We start from the raw sequence: 19,561 nt of genomic DNA on the forward strand, positions 1-19,561 counted from the left end.
CATAACCCTGTCCAGGTGGTGGAAGACTCGCATGAGTCAAGGTGGAGCACCTGGTATATTGTACTCCATCCCATTCACCTCGCTATCACCATCCACTAACCCACTCCCAATCGGTGGAAACCTCTTTGGCCAAGCTTTTTCGTCCACTTAAACACCAGCCTAACCACACAATTATATCACAACGATTAGTTTCAAGGATCATCACTTCATGTAATGACTACAATGCTACTTATCTCGTCTTATGCATCTCTGTTCCCTTATCTGCAGCATACAAGATAACGTCTCCTAAAATCTCTCGTGCCTCTCCTCAAGATTTTTAAAATGATGTTAATGTCAACAGAATTTTTGTTTCCTGGGTATTTTCCAGTTCCTTTTGTGCCCCGCTCATGAAAACACTCCCGAAAATTTACATATCTATTACTACATTATCTCTAATATATGTCTCTCAAATGACTAAACGAAGGAGTTTGATTGCATGATATATATATATATATATATATATATATATATATATATATATATATTCTCAGTACTAAGACCGGGTCTAAATGTGCTTAATCTGCTTTATCGAGGAGATTAAAACCTTCTGATTGTTTACCTAATACGTCCCCAAACTCGAAAATCTTGCATACTATGAGTGTTTCTAGTTCGGTAAGGTGATGAAAGTCTTACAAAGTAAGCGTATTACCTTGCGTACATAACATCGCTGTCTTCTCCGTTAGCAGCGTCGTTAGGTTAAACAGGAATACAAAGGACTACAAAGGGATTCGAACAGCAACAGATCATCAAATCCTTTTGAAGCTGCTTGTGACAGTGGAAGAGAACAGGAACACACAGAAATGCCAGTAACCATTTCATGCAACTAGGGATGCACAGATAATGTGAGTCGTGTACCTGAAGCGAAGTATTAACTGAACGTATCTATGATGCCGTTTTTCACTAACTCTAATAGGCACGTCACTCCATTTTAACAATCAGAATGAGGAAGAAGTACTCACCTCACTCAGTATACAACGTTTGTCAACGAATTTATATCCATTACTACGAGTGAAATCAAACGAACAAAGCGTTAAGTAGTTTGTTAGATCGAGATTATCAAAGATTTTGACAATCGTGAATACCTGTATTAGATCACCACTAAACCTTCTCTTATCTCAGCTAAAAAGATTCAAGTCGTTTAGTCGTCTCATAAAACTTGTTTCTCAGTCCAGGGATCATCTTGATGGCTCGCCTCTGTTCTCTTCTCTGTCGGCGATTTATCAAGAAGGCACTTCATTATGAGAAATAATTAACGAAAAAAAGAAAAAACATTGATAACAACACAAAAGTTCGTTCTATCTCACTGACTGTAAGAAGACAAAGGACTCTAGCCGACCTTTTGGTGTTCTGTTGTGTCTGACAAGTTGGAGAGAACCTGATGATGGTGGTGAGATCAGCTGGTGGAGTGAGGTACGTCAAGTAGGTCTTACCTGAAGTGACTCAGTATTCGAAACATCGAAGTTTAACCCATGAATCTTCTCAAGACGGACGAACGCTGCTAAGTACAGGTAGTCAACACCGTGGAAACGTAACGCTGAATCTATCCCAGTGTCGGAGTGGGAAGACTGAGGGAGCTGGAAAACAGTACTCAAGAGGCTCGTAATTCTAATCTAATGTGATTCAATTAATCCGGGAAAAGAATGGGAAAACATCGCTCGCTAATGTAATTATAAAATACAACATGTAAGATTCAATGAAAAAGTGGGGCCCTTGTCTCGTCTGCCCCTCCTCCAACCTCTCTGGTTCTTAAGCTTTGGGTTTCTGTTGCTTCTCAACGAGGCCGATCCCCCCAACCCCCACTCTCTCTCTCTCTCTCTCTCTCTCTCTCTCTCTCTCTCTCTCTCTCTCTCTCTCTCTCTCTCTCAGTAAAGTTAGAGCAGCCCCTCATCGGGTGTTTCTCCGAGTTACTTCGCTCCTTCTGTTCTACCCGCGTGCGGAACGTTCCTCTTTAGATGAGCATCTATTTCAATCCCCTTCTCCCGTCTCCGCAGTTCCACCAGTTCCCGCCGTTGCTGCTGATCGACTGCTCGGAGCTGGAGCTGGGCAGGAACCTGGGCAGGCGGGAGAACCGACTGGATGACAACGTGGCAGCAGCCCGCCGACGGCTGGCCATCTACCGCGAGGTGACGCTCCCAATGCTCAAGGCCTTCGACGAGAAGAACAGGCTGAAGATTGTGAGTACAAGGATGAGTCCAGAGCAGACACGGAGGGTTGAGTCTCAGGATAGGATAAATCTGTAGGATACGACGAATCAGAGGGTAGGATGAATCTAGGGAACGAGACGAGTAGGGAGAGTTGAGTATGGGCTAAGATGAGTCCTGGGTGAAAATTCCTGAGAGATGAATCGTGGACGTGGTGAGTTTAGGGAGTGACAAGTCGCAGGTGAGATGAATCATGGGGAATGAGACGAGTGTGAGATGAGACGAATTTAGGAAGAGAGCCTCTGAAATGAGACGAGTCTTGATCACAACAGTATAACGGTATAATACAAAATGCTAACAGCATCAAACTGTTTGATTTCTTTGAAGTAAATCTGAGGTAACATGAGTTCAGCGATGAGATGATTCTAATGATGAATGTGGTGATGGGAAAAGTCTAATGGTGAATGTAGTGATGGGAAAAGTCTAATACATAATGAGTATATAGAAAAAAAAATATCGGCGAGATGAACCAGGGAGTGAGATGTCTCGATGATGATAATCCGCCAAGAAAACATGTGTCTGGTATCAGAACGTGCCTGGCAATGAGAACAATGAGTTTGATGGTAAGTCTAGAGGTAAGTCTGGTGATGGGAGGAGTCCTATGATGGGCTGAATCTAGCTAGTGAGTCTGTTAAGAAGAAGAGCCTGATAGTGAAGTGAGTTTTGGAATGCGATGTGTCTGGTAATGAGTTGAGCTTTGTGGTAAAGAAAAAAAGATTCACTTATGCTATGTGTTGTTCTACATGATATCTTTGATGACTAGTTGACTGATGATAGGTCTTATGGTGGATGATTTTAGAGATGAGTTAAATCTATGTCTTATCATGAGATGAGACGAGATTAGTGTGATGATAAGTTCAGGGGCATCAGTACAATGACAAACAATGATGAATTCTCTTACTTTGATCCGGGCCGTACTTGGCCCAACCATCTCAGCTAACGTAAAAGAGAAATCTTGAGACATTTTTTCTTTCCCCGCCATGATAAAGCCTGTTTCTCTTCGCTCAGTCGCTTAGTTCGTCCTGTGTTACGTATAGTTTCAGTGTATGATAGAATCAGGCATTCTTATACCGTCAGAACCCAATAGTCTTTGAGCAATCTTTCTGAATGCCCAACACATCCGAAAAAAAAAAAAAAACATAAGTAAAATCTTATCGCCAACAAGTACTCTCTCGAAGCTGTACCTGCCAACTGCCAAAGACCGACGAGTCTGTACCTCACATCATCAACTATGTTGAGAGATATCGCTGACTTGGTCTAGCTTACTGATTGCCAACCTGTCTTGTGCAAACGTCACACCTTGATCAATGAAGAACTTTTAATACTCATCTATTGTCTCGAACTCAACTGCTTTTTAGCGGTGTTATTATCATTTGTTAAACGTCAAACCAATGAAATTTACCAATTCAACTACATTCATTAGACTAAGTAGGTAGTTCACAGTGAAAGTATTATCAGTTTATGCGTATCACATCAAATAAAGTAATGCAATTGTTGTTTTTTAATGTGTACCTCGACAAGAATTTCAACAGTTTGAAGTAAAAAACAAAACGTATGCATTTTTCACAGTGAAAATTGTTATTCATATCATATGAAAAATATAAATGGTTTCATTTTGCTAAAAATATGTTTTTCTCGCTGTGAAAGTTTAAATTCATAAAAGGAAAAAAAAAATCTTGTCTGACTCATTGTAACACGAATGGAATGCAGTGACTCTGGTTAACTGTAGGACCTGTGTGACCTGTATAACCAGGATGACCTGAAACCTCTGCGACCTTCACGTGCTTCAGACCCTACGACCGAGCTTGACTTGAGCCCCTGCAGGACCGACCTTGACCTGCGATACATGAAGTAACATCTTTGATTTACGTTTGCAGATCGACGGTGACGCTGACTGGGAACAGGTGGAGAGGGAGGTGAAGCGGGCCATCTATGTGGAGACGCAGAACTTATCCCGCCGTGCCCCCAGGTCGGCCAACCGCACGCCCACGCCCTCTATACGGGAAGGCTCGACGCAGCCAGCCAGCCCGTGCTTTTCCGCCACCGCAAACAGTACTAGGTTCACGCGCCGCCGAGCTTTTGCACTCATTTCTGATCTATCATGTTCTGTCACCCCTGTCACAGCCCTACCACGCTATACATCCTTGCCTTCTCACATGCTAAAGCCACACACCAACACACGTACTATACCGTGCACTACTGACTCCCAGAGTCAGTTGACGCTTTCACGATAGCCAGCTTCGTACACCTTCCAAGCCATTCGTGCCATCCACCTCACTCCATTCACTAACCCAGCAGAGCCACTCACACCAGCCAGCACACTCATGTTACACTGTCACCAGTGCAACATACGCACATCACAACACTTATCGGCGCCACTCACTAGTACTTCAATGAACCCATTCAGTGGCATGGCTCAACCCGTGAACGCTATTTTCTCACGGTAACGCCAACCTGACCATCGGCAACCGTAACTAAATTTCATCACTATGTCATGTATTCTTCACTGTGCATCCGTCCATATCAAACTAAGGCCATCCTCGCCTTTCTCCTGAGACTATACCATTTACTTTGTCTGTCTATATGTCTGCCTCTTTCTCTCTGTTTATGTCACATCTATGACTGAAGTTTTCCTTAACAAACATCCAATGACATGGTTTGCTCTGTGTGAACAGGTAGTGAAAAGGTCATCACTTTAACACGTTAATATATATATATATATATATATATATATATATATATATATATATATATATATATATATATATATATATATATATATATTTTTTTTTTTTTTTATACTTTGTCGCTGTCTCCCGCGTTTGCGAGGTAGCGCAAGGAAACAGACGAAAGAAATGGCCCAACCCACCCCCATACACATGTATATACATACGTCCACACACGCAAATATACATACCTACACAGCTTTCCATGGTTTACCCCAGACGCTTCACATGCCTTGATTCAATCCACTGACAGCACGTCAACCCCGGTATACCACATCGCTCCAATTCACTCTATTCCTTGCCCTCCTTTCACCCTCCTGCATGTTCAGGCCCCGATCACACAAAATCTTTTTCACTCCATCTTTCCACCTCCAATTTGGTCTCCCTCTTCTCCTTGCTCCCTCCACCTCCGACACATATATCCTCTTGGTCAATCTTTCCTCACTCATCCTCTCCATGTGCCCAAACCACTTCAAAACACCCTCTTCTGCTCTCTCAACCACGCTCTTTTTATTTCCACACATCTCTCTTACCCTTACGTTACTCACTCGATCAAACCACCTCACACCACACATTGTCCTCAAACATCTCATTTCCAGCACATCCATCCTCTTGCGCACAACTCTATCCATAGCCCACGCCTCGCAACCATACAACATTGTTGGAACTACTATTCCTTCAAACATACCCATTTTTGCTTTCCGAGATAATGTTCTCGACTTCCACACATTCTTCAAGGCCCCCAGAATTTTCGCACCCTCCCCCACCCTATGATCCACTTCCGCTTCCATGGTTCCATCCGCTGCCAGATCCACTCCCAGATATCTAAAACACTTCACTTCCTCCAGTTTTTCTCCATTCAAACTCACCTCCCAATTGACTTGACCCTCAACCCTACTGTACCTAATAACCTTGCTCTTATTCACATTTACTCTTAACTTTCTTCTTCCACACACTTTACCAAACTCAGTCACCAGCTTCTGCAGTTTCTCACATGAATCAGCCACCAGCGCTGTATCATCAGCGAACAACAACTGACTCACTTCCCAAGCTCTCTCATCCCCAACAGACTTCATACTTGCCCCTCTTTCCAAAACTCTTGCATTTACCTCCCTAACAACCCCATCCATAAACAAATTAAACAACCATGGAGACATCACACACCCCTGCCGCAAACCTACATTCACTGAGAACCAATCACTTTCCTCTCTTCCTAAACGTACACATGCCTTACATCCTCGATAAAAACTTTTCACTGCTTCTAACAACTTTCCTCCCACACCATATATTCTTAATACCTTTCACAGAGCATCTCTATCAACTCTATCATATGCCTTCTCCAGATCCATAAATGCTACATACAAATCCATTTGCTTTTCTAAGGATTTCTCACATACATTCTTCAAAGCAAACACCTGATCCACACATCCTCTACCACTTCTGAAACCACACTGCTCTTCCCCAATCTGATGCTCTGTACATGCCTTCACCCTCTCAATCAATACCCTCCCATATAATTTACCAGGAATACTCAACAAACTTATACCTCTGTAATTTGAGCACTCACTCTTATCCCCTTTGCCTTTGTACAATGGCACTATGCACGCATTCCGCCAATCCTCAGGCACCTCACCATGAGTCATACATACATTAAATAACCTTACCAACCAGTCAACAATACAGTCACCCCCTTTTTTAATAAATTCCACTGCAATACCATCCAAACCTGCTGCCTTGCCGGCTTTCATCTTCCGCAAAGCTTTCACTACCTCTTATCTGTTTACCAAATCATTTTCCCTAACCCTCTCACTTTGCACACCACCTCGACCAAAACACCCTATATCTGCCACTCTATCATCAAACACATTCAACAAACCTTCAAAATACTCACTCCATCTCCTTCTCACATCACCACTACTTGTTATCACCTCCCCATTTGCGCCCTTCACTGAAGTTCCCATTTGCTCCCTTGTCTTACGCACTTTATTTACCTCCTTCCAGAACATCTTTTTATTCTCCCTAAAATTTAATGATACTCTCTCACCCCAACTCTCATTTGCCCTTTTTTTCACCTCTTGCACCTTTCTCTTGACCTCCTGTCTCTTTCTTTTATACATCTCCCACTCAATTGCATTTTTTCCCTGCAAAAATCGTCCAAATGCAAAAATCTAAAGTATACTAATAAGAACACGTCTATTCTAAACATTAATCCTAAGACATATACAAACTAAACACACTGCTAACAATACACAGATTCCACAGGATGACAACATTTGAACTCGTCGGTAGTTCAAACCAACAAATTCTACACTAACACTCATAAGCCCACTGTCTCTATGGAATGATACAACCAGGTTGAATGACTTCTGTTACGGTAGTCTACGATCTTACAACCCAATGTAAACCGTCTTGGTTTTCCTACAAGGCTACCAACCGATCACTGGGGTCCTTAGCGCTTTCTTCCCACGGTCCTGGTGGCGTCCATGAAAGACTCTCCCCCTTAAACATGGCCATGGATGAATACTAGGTCACCTGTACACTGGAGAGCACTCAAATTTCTTCGAAGTTCGGCTCACGGGAGTCACTCCGTCTCCACGTTAACTTCACATGAGAGATCATCAATCCCTATCATCATGCTCATGGGACCTCAGCACGTCCACACTTATGTGGTTGAAACGAAATTTCCAAAAAATTCACAGCAACTGAATACAGTTTTCCTACGCTCTGGATATGTCAGATCTTTACAGTCAAGAATTTTTATTGGTGACTATACACAATCATCATTCAAAACACCCTCTAAATCAATTTAACAAATTACTTACAACCATTACTAACACTATAATCTAACAAATGACATATTGCTAACAACCCATACCACCATTTGTCAATAATACTTCAGAGTACATCAGTTAATATCTACAATCTATCACTGAAATAGATAAGTAGAACTTTGTTAAAAACATAAGAAAAAAACCACAATTATTGGAGGTACTGTTGGTCAGAAGGTAAGCTGCCTCACAAGACTACAAGCCAGTGTTGTATACAAACTCGTTTCCACCACTCGGGATGTCTGGGACTGCTCCACGCCAGCATACCCATAAGAAGATGCAACGGATCATGGAAACACCTGACCCCTATGTGGCATGAGAAGCTACCCTCCACCCTGAGTTTCTGGAGTGTTTATGTGTCTCCGTCCGGCTCTGCTCCCTACCATATTACCACGTCTCTGTCCTTGCAGCAAATCACGAGTTTTCCCTAGTTCGATCTAAAATAACGAGCTCTCTAACCTCGACTTGCTGCTCACTTGTGCCGTCAGGGATTGGAGAAAATGCTAATTAGATAGTTTGATCACCTCGTCACTAGTTTATTGGTTCCAACGCATTACTGTAAACTGACATATGTGTGACTTACCGTGTTGCGCTACTAATAGTCAAACATTTATTGTGTCTTTATCCCACTGTATTACTGATATAAACGAGCACTCTTACACTGTAATATAGACGTGGGATAATAATTACATCTTGATATTTCAATCAACTCGCTCTATAACACCACTGGAAACAATATACGATGAACTGTCAATAAATCCTCAGTAATGGTTGTTAACGAGCTTATTATGAAGACAACAGACGGAAACTGAGAAAGAATCGTGGACCATACGATTGATTTAAGGCGAAACAGAACATCCAATGCGCTCGTGGTGTATATAGACAAATATGAACAACTTCCGGACTGGAATAATGCAAAAACTTCACGCGATGTAGTGTTTAAACAGATGAGGAACGTCTTAGAAGCCCTACGAGCAATAGAGTGGGCTTCACCAGCTGGTCGAAGTGATCGGCCAGGAAAGCAACGAGAGAGCGAGTGAGTACACAGCACGAGTGAAGCTGGCCAGCCTGTAGCAGCGGCCTTAGCAGAGAGCGTGTAGCCGGCTTCCCACTGTCGTGTGGTCCCTGAAGGAGACTTTATGAAGTTAGATCGTCCAAGGAAAAAGTCTTGGTTCTAACCAGATGTTTTCATAATGACCCCTTTTACAAACAAACACACTCTGTGCTATTGTCCATGAGTTAGCATGGGCCCATCCGGTGTCGGGTCCACATGGTTTTGAATTCTGGCAACGGCCGTCGACCCACACCCAACCCTGGTTGTTCATCCTTCCTTCGGGTATAGCAAATAAGTTGATACCTGGCGTGTGTGTGTGTGTGTGTGTGTGTGTGTGTGTGTGTGTGTGTGTGTGTGTATGTGTGTGTGTGTGTGTGTGTATAAAAGTAGGAAAAAGACATACGTAAATAACAGCTTAAGAGACACGGGCAGTGCGAGATAAAACTCCCTTCCCATACACACAAATGATAATATCACACACACACACACACACACACACACACACACACACACACACACATACCCACACGTACATATTATATATATATATATATATATATATATATATATATATATATATATATATATATATATTTATATACATATATATATATATATATATATATATATATATATATATATTTTTTTTTTTTTATACTAATCGCCATTTCCCGCGTTTGCGAGTTAGCGTTAAGAACAGAGGACTGGGCCTTAGAGGGAAAATCCTCACCTGGCCCCCTTCTCTGTTCCTTCTTTTGGAAAATTGAATTATATATCCCTAGCACCTAACGATAACTTTCTCTACTGCCTATAAATTCAAGTCAAATAAGACCCAATATAATTTTCACATATCGAAGTCGCATCAAACGATAACCTAACAAAGTTGCCTTAACCTCTAGCAGGGAATGACGTTGTCCTATATCCTGCAGAGCCCAGCCTGAGGAGGACCTTAACCTAGACCAGTCCAACGGCAACGTCTTGGCCCCTCCTGGACACGACCCAGACGTCGAGGTCAGGTCGCTGTCCCATGACTTTGGCGAAGTGGAGGAAGCAACGACGACGGAACCAGCCCACAAGAGTCTGCGGAAGCAGGATCTGGTCTGACGCCTACAGGTGCCCTGTTCACTCTGGCGAAGGTCTGTGATAATGAAATCTTCCATTAGAAACAAAGCTGGCCATCCGGGGACTCCTGCCAACGCTTCAGCATCCCATGGCTCGTCTCCGGATATGAAGAAGCGGCAAGATGCAGCGTCATGGTCTCTCCATTTACCGAATCTAGTATTTTGTTTCTGTGTGTGGCTTTTATTATCATAGCGCCGGCCTTGCCTTCTGAGATTCACTTGCTGGCCAAGATGAGTGTGTGTATGCGCGCGCGTTTGTGTGTGTGTGTGTGTGTGTGTGTGTGTGTGTGTGTGTGTGTGTGTGTCGTGTGCTTTAAGTGCACACATCTGTCTGTTCCCTGTACAAACATTATTCAAACCTTAACCAGCCATTGGAGTAAAAGAAAAAAAAAATCACTGTGATATTGAGTATTTTGTGGTAAACGAGAAAAAAACTGAGAAAAACAGTAGGTGCTCATCAACACAGTTACTAAGTGTACAGTCCATCCTTCATACCGTTTCCTTTGGCCTTATTATTACTGTGTGAGTGAGACTTTATAATACCCAGCGAGACGAACATATCGCTATTACCTCGAGTGGACGGTGTTGCCAGTGACGGCAGCATTTGGTATGTTCCCTCACTACGCAAGGCAACCTATGGATCATTACCTGAACGATTTATGTATATAACAGATCTCAGGAAGTTTTGGTCTGGCTAAAGCTTATTCGGGGCAGAAGATGCTCGAATACTATATTTTGTCGTGGTCAGGTGAAAGAATCTCATACAAATTGTACTTTGTTATATTTGTTATAAAAACCAGGGGGGGTGGTGGCTTTTATCTACAGTAATCAAATTTGAACTACTGACCATGAAAATTTCACTTATATGCTACCTGTACATTGCCAGAGTTACACTAAGATTAATCTAAAAGTTGTAAACGTTGGGGGGAGGCACGTAACAATTGATAGAAATAAGGTCTGTGCATCTGTCATGGACTAGGCTATAACTTCCTATCGCAAAACCATACCGCCATTCGCTGTTAGGTGTTGTGGTGCCAAGGGAAATGTATCTCGTAAAAGTCACACTCATATATAATGTTAAAGTTTCTGAAGTGTTTACATCTGTACTAAAGACTTTGGATGGCGGCGGTGTTCAACTTCGAGTTACATCAGTGAATAATGTAAGACTTGCTTTTACATATAAAGAAAATTACGTTCAGGAACAATACCATTCAATAAAATGACCTATCATGTTCCCCATGGACAAAATGTTACACATAATTCTCAATAAACTGTCTTACTATGGTCCTATAAACCTAAAGGACTGACTCGTTAAGCACCGTGTTAACACGCTGACGGACACGATACGTACCTAGAGCAAGCATCGTTCTTCTAAAGAAATATGTTTTTCTTCAGGAAACAGCTATCAGGAACAAATACAGCACAGCTACTTGAAAACTGGTTCTCAACGACCTGCTGCTCCTAGAGGGTCAATATTTTCTGAAAGAAGTATCTTGTTCCTGAGGGGAATCAACACTCCTAATTGGGCATTATATCCTATCACACATAGAAAGAGGTATGTTTTATCGATGTGAAGTAGACATATATTTCATTTTTCTCGGGGTAATGTTACTGCTGAAGGAAATTCTTGCTCGAGACAAATGATCCCTTGAGGCATACCGACTTTCTATCTGAGCGTGAAGATCATTTACAGATAATATACCTTCATAGGTAACGTGTAACGTCTTATCCAGAATCCTAGTACGCGAAGCCGGACATCGATGCGCCGTCAGCAGTGATGTTGTACCTTCTCATGAGCATGATGTTTCCTCAGGAAAGGAACATGTGCTCCTATTGAGGGACATGTTGTGTCTATTTCCACAGTGTTCCATGACCTGTTCCACCAGCCTGTGTGGTTTCCCCCGAGAATGATGCGGTCTCGCGGCACGGTGGTGTCCACCTGAGGTGTTGAAGTCTATCATGTGCGACTTTTCTAAACCATCACTGTATCTCTCCTTATCCTCAGTCCTGTAACGTTTTATCCTGTAACATTTTCTCCATGTCTGGTAATGTGAAAGAGGAAGGTGATTTATGACACCATATCGAAGATAGGAACTTTTCATTAAAGCAACAAATTGCGATTTGTTTCAGAAAATATTTCGCATTAGGTTCATCAGCTTTGAGGTCATGAACACTCATTATGGAAGTATACCCATTTGTTTCATACATGGAAAAGAAAAACAATGGGTCTTTTGATGTACTTGTGCCAACATTGCCCAGGGGCTGAGAGCAACTGTTGGGTCTTTTAAATATCGCAGACGAACGACATTCAGCTAAAACTTTTGTATATCATACACAGGTAACACATTTTCGAGTGGTGATATTCATCACTAGTATTAGCATTATGAAGATAGACGACTGAACTTTACTTTACCAGGTTAGTTCTCCAATGTTTGCTGTGTAGAAGCTCTTTTCCCTAACGCTGTTGTCCGTTGACCAGGGAAAAGCAAGGGCTACATACACGCTATTTTTCTTTCTTTCTTTCCTTAGACCAGGAAGATTCTTCTATAGGACAATGTCGAAGTGATACCTTATTTTCTTTGTGGTGAGGACAAAAGGATGATAACGAAATCAGTAGCAATATTTCTACACGTAGGGGAGAATAGAACTGGTCAGTTTCTTCGATAATTTCCTCAGCTGGTCTAGTACTAAGAACAAATTTAGTGAGTTTAATGCGTGGGCCGAGTGGAATGCCTCCACAGGCAGGGTAGTATGACACGGTTACTCCGACACTGACGCTGCACGGGCAGCAGGAGGAGCAGCAGGGTACCGTTCGAAGTTCTCTCCTCTCTACTGCTCCATTGATATGTTTAAGACAGTTTTCCAACAGGTCCCCAAATCTTTAGTCATAAAACATATCTGAGTGCATATATATATATATATATATATATATATATATATATATATATATATATATATATATATTAGATTTGATAGAAGAGATTTTTGAGACACTTTACATCGAGTAGTATTCATTCCTCTTAGACTTTCAGATCCTGAGCAATTTATAAACTCTAATGAGAAAATTTAATTACATACCGGATTCACTGTTCTCTGGGCAGTTTCGATTAGTTTGGCACAACATATTTAAAATACATACGTTATTAAAGGAAAAGGTTATGATATGCATGAGAAAAATAGGCTTCCTGAATTATCTCTTCATAAGTTTTAAGATAATATTTCATATATGATATCAACGTAAGAATTAACCTTTTAATAGGGAGCATATCTAAATTTGTACTGGACAAGAAAGAAGGAGATGGCGTCCAGTATGCAAAGAAGTTACAAGTAATCAAGAGATTCTTTGTGACTGATATAAAGTGTGTAACATCACGGAAATGAAGCGACCAACTTTAGGTAAACAAACTGAAACATCTGGTAGTGTCCGTCAGTGATCAACCCTACGGTAACCGTATGACTGCAAAAATAGGAGTGCCATTGGGTAGTTACATTCCCCTGTGATGAAAATTTATAGTCAACTGATAATATTAGTACGAAAACCTACAATAACCCTTCTTCACCTTGACCCAACATGCGCACTCAATCCCGACCACAGAGTCGAGCATGAGAAAAGGAGCTACTCGCTACACTTTTAAGAGATTCAGATTAAAAAGAAACATCGAATGCTAAAAGATTTCTTACAATATATTTAATCCGGTAACGTACCCAGAGAGAAAAAAAAGACCACCATTCAACCCACAGTGAAAAGAGACTTCTGAGTTTACTTTCAGAAAATATAAACATCTATATTTACGAAATGAAATAATACTTCGTTGGTGAAAAGTTATGTAGGTGACCTGAGAAGTTTGACCCACTTAAAATCGCCGTTTTCGTTCATGTTTTATTGTGTCCAACTATTTACTCAGACTGAATGGTAAGGTGTTACTTTCCAGAGAAAATATAATTTGAAAAGTATCCGAGTATGAGTGTAGCGAAACGAACAGTAGTAACTCGTAATTCTTACGCTGTTTTTCTGCAATGCCATTGTGCTTGAAATTGTCTCATCGTCCCAGGGGTTGGGGGTAGGGGGTTCTCTTGCCCCTTCCACCATTCACAGCTCAACGATTTTGGTATTTCCTGATAGCCGTTAACCCACTGACTAGATGGAAACATGTTGACATAAAATAACTTGGCTACACAAGATTTTTCTTTGATAAACCTTGCAGGGGGTACCTTGGAAAAGCAAGATATTTAATGTTAACTTGTTATTCCTCATCAGAAGACCACAAGGCCTACCATGTAATACCAGAGAAGTCATGCTGTGAATGTGGTGGCGGGTGTACGACGACCCCTCGCAGCCTCGTCCCTATATCATCAAGGTTTCATGAACGTTGCAATTTCGACTATTACTCTGAATATCATCATTTCATTTGGGCTCTGTGAACACTATCATTCAAGACCACATAGTTAGACACGGAAAGGTCAGGATATAAAGCTTCCCAGATTAGTGCTCTCTTGATCATTATCAATAGTGCCTGATACTTTTTAAAAGCCTTCTGAATATATTATATATATATATATATATATATATATATATATAAAGCAAAAATGGGTATGTTTGAGGGAATGGTGGTTCCAACAATGTTGTATGGTTGCGAGGCGTGGGCTATGGATAGAGTTGTGCGCAGGAGGATGGATGTGCTGGAAATGAGATGTTTGAGGACAATGTGTGGTGTGAGGTGGTTTGATCGAGTAAGTAACGTAAGGGTAAGAGAGATGTGTGGAAATAAAAAGAGCGTGGTTGAGAGAGCAGAAGAGGGTGTTTTGAAATGGTTTGGGCACATGGAGAGAATGAGTGAGGAAAGATTGACCAAGAGGATATATGTGTCGGAGGTGGAGGGAACGAGAAGAGGGAGACCAAATTGGAGGTGGAAAGATGGAGTGAAAAAGATTTTGTGTGATCGGGGCCTGAACATGCAGGAGGGTGAAAGGAGGGCAAGGAATAGAGTGAATTGGAGCGATGTGGTATACAGGGGTTGACGTGCTGTCAGTGGATTGAATCAAGGCATGTGAAGCGTCTGGGGTAAACCATGGAAAGCTATATATATATATATATATATATATATATATATATATATATATATATATATATATATGGCATCACATGAGCCGTTATCATGATTATCCATGATGTAAAGGTTCAGAATGCCATCTGGAGAGTTTATAACTAAGGATGACGATGGTTTCCACCACCTGCCCTCTGCCTTCCCGGGTGATGGCGCTCTTCAACATATAATAGAAAGAAATTTAAGCGTAAAAAGTATATAGAAACAGTCAGAAATCATATGTAATACGTTTTCAGCTTTCACAAACTGATAACATAACTTTGGGTGTTGTGAAGCAGCTCAACACGGCTGGACGAAGCAAAATAATTTGTCTTTCCCTGTGGCCAGGTCCTGCCCAGAGGAGGTGCAATATTTTAGTGAATATGCAACAATATATATATATATATATATATATATATATATATATATATATATATATATATATATATATATATATATATATATATATTAACCACCAATAGAATTATCCTAAAAATTAGAAAGAGCTGAATCCGATGTTGTGTATGTAAAATAAACTCCGATTGAAAGCTACATTATACTTTGAGAAAATGGAAACAACGGTAATAACCAGATATCGTATTATGCATAGTCTGATAAAGGAAGGGATATTAGTTAATTATAGTTCTATTCAAATTAGATTCCTTATTCCTCCCAACATACGCAGTGCCGAACCGTTGAGGCGTTTACAAAAACTGTTACAGATGAATTTAGAATTTTCATCTAATAGTCTTTCATAATTCTTCAATGTTCAAACTAACGAACAAAAATCAATTTGTAGAGGCAGGAATAACGTAATTAGAAACCAATGAAAGATATCACAGTTAACTTTCACTTTTATCTCATTTTGATGGGTAGGAACATGCAGACCCTTATGAGCCTACAAACACTAGATGATAGTTCGAGATATAAATAAGTTTACTCCCCTGCAGGAAAGTGTCGTTAAATGCTTAAGGATATCGTCATGTATATCTAGACGAGAGCACGATCATTCGTAATGGAAAAATTACATCCAGTGTCCTATCCTGGAGAAGGTGTATACTAGTGGAGCGTCATTGCATCGTATACGGATTTACGTCGTACAGGATTTACGTCGTAAATGGATTTACGTCGTATACGGACATGCGTCGTACATGAATTTGCCGAAAAGTGAATTATATTCCTTGACATCAGAATGATATACGAGTTGCTCTTTTTAAAGTAATACGAGAAATTCTATGCATAACCAATTATGAACCAGACCATATAATGTAATGCAGGAACAACATTCATCACAACTATCATTTTTGTCTTTCACACAATATTTGGCAGCGAAGATCACACGCAGTCTTAACAACGTTGCATTGCACTAATATCTAGGAAGGAGGGGAATTGCTAGGTTTACAAGGTGTTGTAAAAAAAAAAACCCACATCGTACGAACGTTACCCGCTGATCATTACGAACGCAAGATCAGGAGCGTCAAATGTGCTTTTGGGAGACTAGTGGACTTTTGTTCACCCGCCGTTGAAGAGGCGAATCGGTCTGAATCAACGAACACATATGTTATTGATGAGTATATCTGTTCTTGGGAATAATTTCCGAAGTTATACCGTCTGAAAAAAGTCATACCGTCTGAAAAGTATTTGTTTTACTCACGCACAAGTAGTACAATTGCAATGGAACACAGGACAATGAGTGACCAGTATAACGAAAGGTGGAAATCGTTTGTGACGAAGATTACTGAAAGTACTTATGAGGTACGAAGCATTAAGTCGCCATTCTGAGTATTTGACACATAAGTGATTTTCTCTACCACTATCTTTGTATGATCACGTATTTTGATCGAGTTGAGAATGATAAACCAACAGAGGATGTTTGAATAAGGTGTTTGCTCTACTGAATTTGTATAAGAAATCTACACGTTTTTCATTTCAAGTAAAGGTTGGTGGATCCATGTGTCTTCTTAACTAAATAAACATCTTTTCTTTTTCGAGTATAGGGCGGTAAGTCCAACTGTTTTCTTCATAAACACTTATTATCTTAATCAAGCCGAGGACGAGATGTTCCACTGGTATCCACGTAATCTCTCTGTTTTATTCAAGTCGAGGACGAGAAGTTTCATATGCTGTAGAAACAAACAGTTTCTTTCAAGTCCAAAATGGAGAGTCCATCTGGTCTCTGCAAATGGAATCCAAATGGCTTTAACACGTGTCTTGACCCAAGTTACAGGGAGGTGAAACCAACTGGTTTCTACGGTGTTTTACACGTACTCATGTTTTCAGACAGCAAATGCGATCGAGCTGACTTTGAATGAAAGAAAATAAATTTATTTCCCACAAGGTGACCAATCATGTGCAACTATGGCGGGTCGTGTTTTGCCGTAATGACAAACTTTCAATAACTGAGTATTAGATGATCAGTATTCTAACAACCCATCATATCATAACCTTATCCTGTTTCCGGACACAAGAGTATTAGAAACGAAACACAACCTATCCTAAAGGCGTGGGGATTATTCACGGGGGTAAACATGGTCACTGATATGAGAATAGAATTATATTTTGATATTCTAAATCCAAACACTAGATACATATATAAAGGAGTAGTTGAAACACAAATGTTACATGAAATCTACTTAATTCGTTTGAAAACCAAAATCAAGAAAGTAAACTCTTCTGGTTGAGCTTCGATGCCCTAATTACCGCATCGAAGTAGCTTTCCAGGTCGAAGACGTAATGACTCAAAAAAGCACAACCAGAGGACCTCCTAACCCACAGGCATAACGTCACGTTACGTAGGGAAGTTCATTCATATTTCGTTGGGGTTGCGAGCAGGCTGTGTATAATGAGACGACGCAAAAAAATTACTTTTCTATATTGGTCTCCTGCAGAGCAACGAAACCTTGAGGCGCCGCCGGTAGAGAACAAATAAGAATCGTGCGCAGTTGGACATTTTTTTTTTTGGGTGGGAGGGGGTTGGACTTTGTTCAATATGAAATATTTCTATAACTTCACTTATGTATCATTTTTAAGATGTTTCAGGTTGTTATGCTAAAATGAATAAAATCTAAGTACGCCCCTACCTTTTCATTGCCCCATCCATCCTTAAAAATCTAAAACAAAATCATTTCCTGATGGCGTAGTGACGCTGACCTTATGCTTCGGTTTTCTGTATCGCAGGATTTTGTTGGCTTGGGAAGGTGGTCCTTTATCCTCATGATTCAAGGAAAGGTCAGAGCAAATTTCTGGAGAACCGATTTACTCGTCATTTCAGGAGCAAATAGAAAAGCATTAGCCATTATTACCACTGTCTAGGATCGTCACCAGGAACTCCTTCTTAGATAGTAAGGCGTTCAGTCTGAATCAGTGATTAGTCAACATCTGTTCTCAGGAGGAACTTAAGTTTCTAAAAATGTGGCAAGATTTTCACGTGAGGTCTCATACGTCAGTGAAAAACAGCGTACACATGAACGATGGTGAACGTTTTAGTAAGACTCCCCAGTTAATTTTCCATCCACACGTTCAGGTTTAACCGGGCAATTCTGGTCTGCACAGTTAAAACCGAGTGGTAAAATTGAGCATGGGTAGCGGCCCTAATTTACACCTTCAGCATAAGACGGGAGGTGTGAGTTTGTGGAGGTGTGGCCACCAGACACAAAACTCCTCAATTTCTGTCTACCTACTCTCTGACGCACGCCCATCCCCTTCGGGAACTACCTTAAAGGAGTGGCCACGGAGAAAGTCTTCGTAACTGGTGAACTCTAGCGCCGCTTAACAAACCACTGGCAGAGAGCAACTGTATCGAATGTTCCAACCTACCATTACTTAATGCTCTCACTTAACTGTTCTTACCTACTGCTACTGCCTCATGCCTAGGTCGCAGTGCTCCCAGCATGAAAATCTAGAGTTACGAAGAATTAGTTGCGTGTGTTAAGTAGTGTAATGTGTGACAAGGAAAGATTGGATGTTTGCGGATAGAATGACAGCACTCCACTCGTTCACGGGTGAGGCAGAGGGAAAAGACAACTAACTGGGTCATACGAGTGCAATTTCACAACCACTCACTGCGCAGCCCCGATTTCTCATGATTTATATAAAAAGGTATTCAAATATTAGTAAGTATAATTAAGTGATCATAATAAAAAGGAAGATAATAACCATCCCATCAATATATATATATATATATATATATATATATATATATATATATATATATATATATAGATATAGATATAGATATATATATATATATATAGTTAACTGTCATAATACATGACAGCTAGAGACTGAGTGTGAACGAATGTGGCCTTTGTTGTTTTTTCCTAGCGCTACCTCGCACGCATGCAGGGGGAAAGGGGTTGTCATTTCACGTGTGGCGGGATGGCGACGGGAATGAATAAAGGTAGCAATTATGAATTATGTACATGTGTACATATGTATATGTCTGTATGTATATATATGTATACGTTGAAATGTATAGGTATGTATATGTGCGTGTGTGGACGTGTATG

The 19,561-nt window shown here is 40.7% G+C and overlaps 1 protein-coding gene across 5 annotated transcripts in view; it reads left to right on the plus strand.

Annotated features, from left to right (window-relative positions):
* LOC139761298 (adenylate kinase isoenzyme 5) overlaps positions 1 to 14,542 on the plus strand; it is a 177,826-nt gene extending 163,284 nt beyond the window's left edge. For 4 of the 5 annotated variants that reach the window (XM_071685333.1, XM_071685351.1, XM_071685367.1 and 1 more), the window contains 3 exons: positions 2,031 to 2,213; positions 4,118 to 4,299; positions 9,778 to 14,542. In XM_071685333.1, the coding sequence (XP_071541434.1) occupies positions 2,031 to 2,213; positions 4,118 to 4,299; positions 9,778 to 9,952 (540 nt within the window). In that variant the 3' untranslated portion in view covers positions 9,953 to 14,542. The remainder of the gene's footprint in view (positions 1 to 2,030; positions 2,214 to 4,117; positions 4,300 to 9,777) is intronic. The other variant, XM_071685361.1, reaches the window with a different exon arrangement.
* The last annotated feature ends 5,019 nt before the right edge of the window (positions 14,543 to 19,561 follow it).

This window comes from Panulirus ornatus, chromosome 3 (assembly GCF_036320965.1).
Source record: "Panulirus ornatus isolate Po-2019 chromosome 3, ASM3632096v1, whole genome shotgun sequence".
NCBI classification, from domain to species: domain Eukaryota; kingdom Metazoa; phylum Arthropoda; class Malacostraca; order Decapoda; family Palinuridae; genus Panulirus; species Panulirus ornatus.